Genomic DNA, 4,281 nt, shown 5'->3' with positions numbered 1-4,281 from the left:
ATACACACACACAGTTAAAACAAGTGGTTTTGTAGGTGGTTTCTCATGTAGCTTCTCTCAAGGTTGTTTCTACCAGATACTGACACCTCTGAATGTAACAGCTTCAGAGAAATGTTTCCCCACACATCTACATGTAAATTCTACGGCAGTCTAAGACCTGAGCCAGACTTTTATTTACAGATTATAGTTCACATTTCTCTTATTAGCCATTTTTTTGTTGATATTTTTTTTTTAAACTAATGGTCTAGATTAACATCTGTCTCCTGCCAATTTTGTTGTGACATATTATGGAATATAATCTGGTGTTTTGCAGAAATGTTTTTGTTGTATTTGTTGAACTGAATCAATGTGGTGAGTACATTTTCAAATTTAGCAAAATTCACTCCCCATATCCTCAAAATGTATTTTCTGCCATGTCAAGGGGATTATTAAAAGGAGTTTAGTTTGAGTTTTTAGTTTATTAGGATTCCCATTAGCTACAGCATTGCAGCAGCTTATCTTCGTGGGGCTCCTGGCATGCCGTAATGGAGTGCGAGTATATGCAGTATTTGTAAAATGTTACCCTCAATTCTGATTAAGAAAAATGACCTACTGCTATCCACAGATGAAAACAAAACAAATGTTGCTGTTTAAAACTTTATTAATTTCATTCAGAAAATGTCTACACAAAATATCTTTTCTGAAAAATGATATGCTGATAAAAAGTTAAAAAGCTGTTGCACATATTGCTGTAGCTACAGTATAATATGTTGTAGAAGCATGCAAAATTAAGCCTGCAATAGCTGAAGTACCCCAAAGCATGAATTTAGGGGTTGAGGAGAATGTATGGATATATTGTAATGAGCTTGGATTTTAAAAGGATTATAATTTTCTGAAGAGACTACTCAAACTCAACCTAGTTTTGACCTTGCTCCATCAGTTGAAGAAGAACCACTGGCTTTTCATAATTAGACAGCTTGGCAGTTTAGATTGCTGTGAACTCCTGCACTTTCCAAGACATAAACAACGTCACAATCATCCAGACCTCCAACATATTGACTGTTCTTTTTCTTTGGGATCTTCCCTTTTATTTTGAACTGCTCATAGGGCGGAATGAGCACCTCTTGCTCTTCACCTCTAAGATTTGGATAGTTACCCAGGAAAGCACCTGAACAGGTTGTAATATTAAAGCAGGTCTTCGTACCAAAGTGGGTCATCATTGAACTATAAGAACTAGAGGCAAAGAAACCAAACCGTATTATTTGGTTGACATTGCCAGTAAATACAGTTTTGGTTCTACGGTAAGTATTGTGACATTTCATATTATTATTTAGGATCTGTACAGCGGATGTCAGCCAGAAATGTAGGGAGTGAAATGGGAAGGAAGTTTGATAGATTGTTCTGTTGGTCCGGACTGCAGCATTGAAAATCTCATAAAATTTTTCATGATCAGATGTATAAACACAGATTGCTTGCCTGTGATTTTTAGTCAGAACACTGTTTTTATCATGTACTATATTTCTTTTTGAACATTTTTCAGAATTTTTCCAGGCACTCGCAAATATCGCTCCTTTGTTCTCTTCTTCAAAGTATCTGTCGTTGATCTTTCTCGTCATTGCTTTATCGCAGCCAAAGTACATGTCATCGACAGCATCTTCAACCATGCTCATTTGGATAACCTGGTTTGCCTTCCGTGGAGTGAAGACAAAACTGATCTAGAGGGGAAGGAAGAAAAAAGATGAGAGGATAGGTAATGAATTAGACATAGTTTGTACCACTGTGTATGAATGTCTGTAGAGAAATCCAGGCTATGAAAGAATTAGACTGATCGATTTTAATTGTCCCAAAAGGTGAACGTTGTTTTCACAGCGCATTGTGTGTGCCTCCAGAACTTAGATACATTTATATACAACAACATCAATAATATGCATAATAACAAACTCTCTTGAGAAGGGGGACAAAGTGTGGCTTACTTTATAATGACTCGCGCCTTCACTGCTGAGACATTTGGTACTACTGCAAACCCATACTGTATAAGACTCAACTCAGATGCTGGTGATACCAGCGCCGTGCATATTCACTGCCCTCGACACTACCTGCACATATGATACTGCTACTGAAGAACACTAAAGATACTGTTTGGGGCCTCAGAGATTGCCAGACTAGTTCCCGTACCACTGTCCCATAGTACACTCAGTGCTCTTTAGCCTGCACTATCCCTAGCTTCCTGCAGAGTTTGGAGGTCCTGCTGCAGTTTGGTTAATATACAGATTACCTGTAATGCGTGATAGTGCTAATAACTACTTTGCTTGTCCTGGGACTTCAAAATGTCCATCTTAAGTATGAAAAGATTATCAAAAAGAGATTAGGTTTGCTTTCACTGAGGTTCAAAATTGAATGAAATTTGAATGAATGAAATTTAATGAAAATTGCAGTAGCGAACTGGAGTGAATTCTAACTGATCGGGCCCATCTGACAGTTTTCATTACTGCCCAGCAGAAACATCTCCCATCATTATGGTCAAATTAACAGTGATTGCCAAGACAGTTAAAGTTAACATTACTCAAGTTTCAAACATAGCATGAAACATAAATTCTGTATTATTAATAAAAACAGAAAAAGTTAGCAAGTTTGTACAACAATTAACTTGTTTTACTATATGCTAATTAAAGTAACATGACATCATAAATCTGATACAAAATCCAATTTTAACTATGGTTGCAAGACAGCACTGCAGTCACATGGACCACGCTAAACCTTAACATAGTAAGTCTGTCAAAATTCAGACATGAACAAAAAACAAGTGAGCCTACTGAGTAAGACTGAGTGAGGCTTATGTGCCTCATCTCTAAATTTGGAACATTAATGTTGAACCTTTTTCTGAGTTTAAGTTTTCAACAAGCATCATGTGTGACATGTTCAACGTTTATGTAAACGCTGTGCTAACAGTTGTTGAGTTTCACGGATTTCCACATATTTTCACATAGTTTGAACTGAACTGGGTGGAATGTACCACTGACCTTCACAGAGCCTCCAGGCTGCATCCAACAAAGGAGCAAATACAGTGGAGCAAAAATCAGCATGAGACCCTTCATCACAGCAGGCAGGCACAGCTTCTGAATTCACAGACACATAGCACACACATGAAACACATGAAATCAGCAATGATGATAAAAAAAAAGGGGGTATGTAACTCACCAGTCTTTTAAAGGAGAATGTGTAGAGCACCCCCCAGATCAAAGGTTTTCACTAGACAATGAGTTGTCAGTGAATTTCCAGGACTTATATATACCCTCATACCCAGACAGGTCACCAAATCCCCCCCCGTGTGTGTGTGTGTGTGTGTGTGTGTGTGTGTGTGTGTGTGTGTGTGTGTGTGTGCGCGTGCCCTATATCAATTCGAAAAGCAAAACCCACCATCACCATACACACACGCTTGTGTATATGGTGATGGTGGGTTTTGCTTTTCGTATTCTATATCCTCTCAAAGGAAATGGGGTTTATTTTTACCAGACAAATAACACCTTCAGTGTGTCAGACTGTGTCTTCCTGACTTCTCAAATGGACTCAATTGTAATATGGTATTAGTAATTTCACAATTGAGGTCATTATTACATTCTAAATTACACATTGGTCTAAAGTACAGAATGGAAGGGTTTTTTCCTTTGTAAGGATATCTACCTGACTTTTACCAGTGACATTGCTATGCCATATATAGGTAAACATGCTAGAACATGCAGAAGGCACAGATGTTGTAAATGGCTAACAATTTAACATATCATCTACCACACTTATGTTAAAGCTGCTATGATAAATATATTTATATTAACAATGGACCAAGTGACAAAGTGTACTGTGTAAGGTGTCCATCAGTTTCCCTCAGCTCTACAGAACATGTAACATTTTTCAGCAGATTGCTTTGGTTTTACAAGATGCAAAACAATAAAAACAACAATATTTCATTTAACAGATTAATGGGAATTCAGGAGGTTTGGTGTTAAGGATAGATGAATTAATGTGGCTGTGGAAAGGAGACAGTGGAAAAAGATGTCATCTGTTAGGTTGGTCTAGGAGGATGTGCTGAAGGCTGGGCAGAGGAAGACTAAGTGTCGGGTTTCTGTCTCAGGCGTGTTTCCATCCAAGCTGCTTACATTGCCGAAAAAAAGAGTCAGGTTTAATTGAGGTGAGTTGAGTGTGTGATTGACAGACGGACATATATAGGAGCGATATGCCTCTGATGACAGGCAACAGCCGAGGACCTGAATGGTTTGATCAGAGATGGCTTGTTTGGCTGCTGTGCCG

At 38.2% G+C, this 4,281-nt stretch overlaps 1 protein-coding gene across 1 annotated transcript; it reads right to left on the bottom strand.

Moving 5' to 3' along the window:
• Positions 1–622: 622 nt before the first annotated feature.
• On the bottom strand, positions 623–3,291 carry LOC127355124 (erythroblast NAD(P)(+)--arginine ADP-ribosyltransferase-like). The gene is made up of 3 exons (XM_051385625.1): positions 3,178–3,291; positions 3,000–3,095; positions 623–1,694 (listed from the first exon to the last, which is right to left on the bottom strand). Exons 2-3 carry the CDS (start codon positions 3,072–3,074, stop codon positions 948–950), a joined length of 822 nt encoding a protein of 273 aa, XP_051241585.1. The 5' UTR covers positions 3,075–3,095; positions 3,178–3,291; the 3' UTR covers positions 623–947.
• Between the last annotated feature and the right edge of the window lie 990 nt (positions 3,292–4,281).

The sequence above is a fragment of the Dicentrarchus labrax genome, unplaced genomic scaffold (genome assembly GCF_905237075.1).
Source record: "Dicentrarchus labrax unplaced genomic scaffold, dlabrax2021, whole genome shotgun sequence".
Taxonomy (NCBI): domain Eukaryota; kingdom Metazoa; phylum Chordata; class Actinopteri; family Moronidae; genus Dicentrarchus; species Dicentrarchus labrax.
This window is presented reverse-complemented; position numbering and strand designations above follow the sequence as displayed.

Bases quoted from the DNA above. Each gene is read 5' to 3' on its own strand.
- LOC127355124 (XM_051385625.1), bottom strand. From the start codon at position 3,074: ATGAAGGGTCTCATGCTGATTTTTGCTCCACTGTATTTGCTCCTTTGT. The intron at 1,695-2,999 runs GTCAGTGGTACA...CTTCCCCTCTAG, and splicing joins AGCCTGGAGGCTCTGTGAAG to ATCAGTTTTGTCTTCACTCC.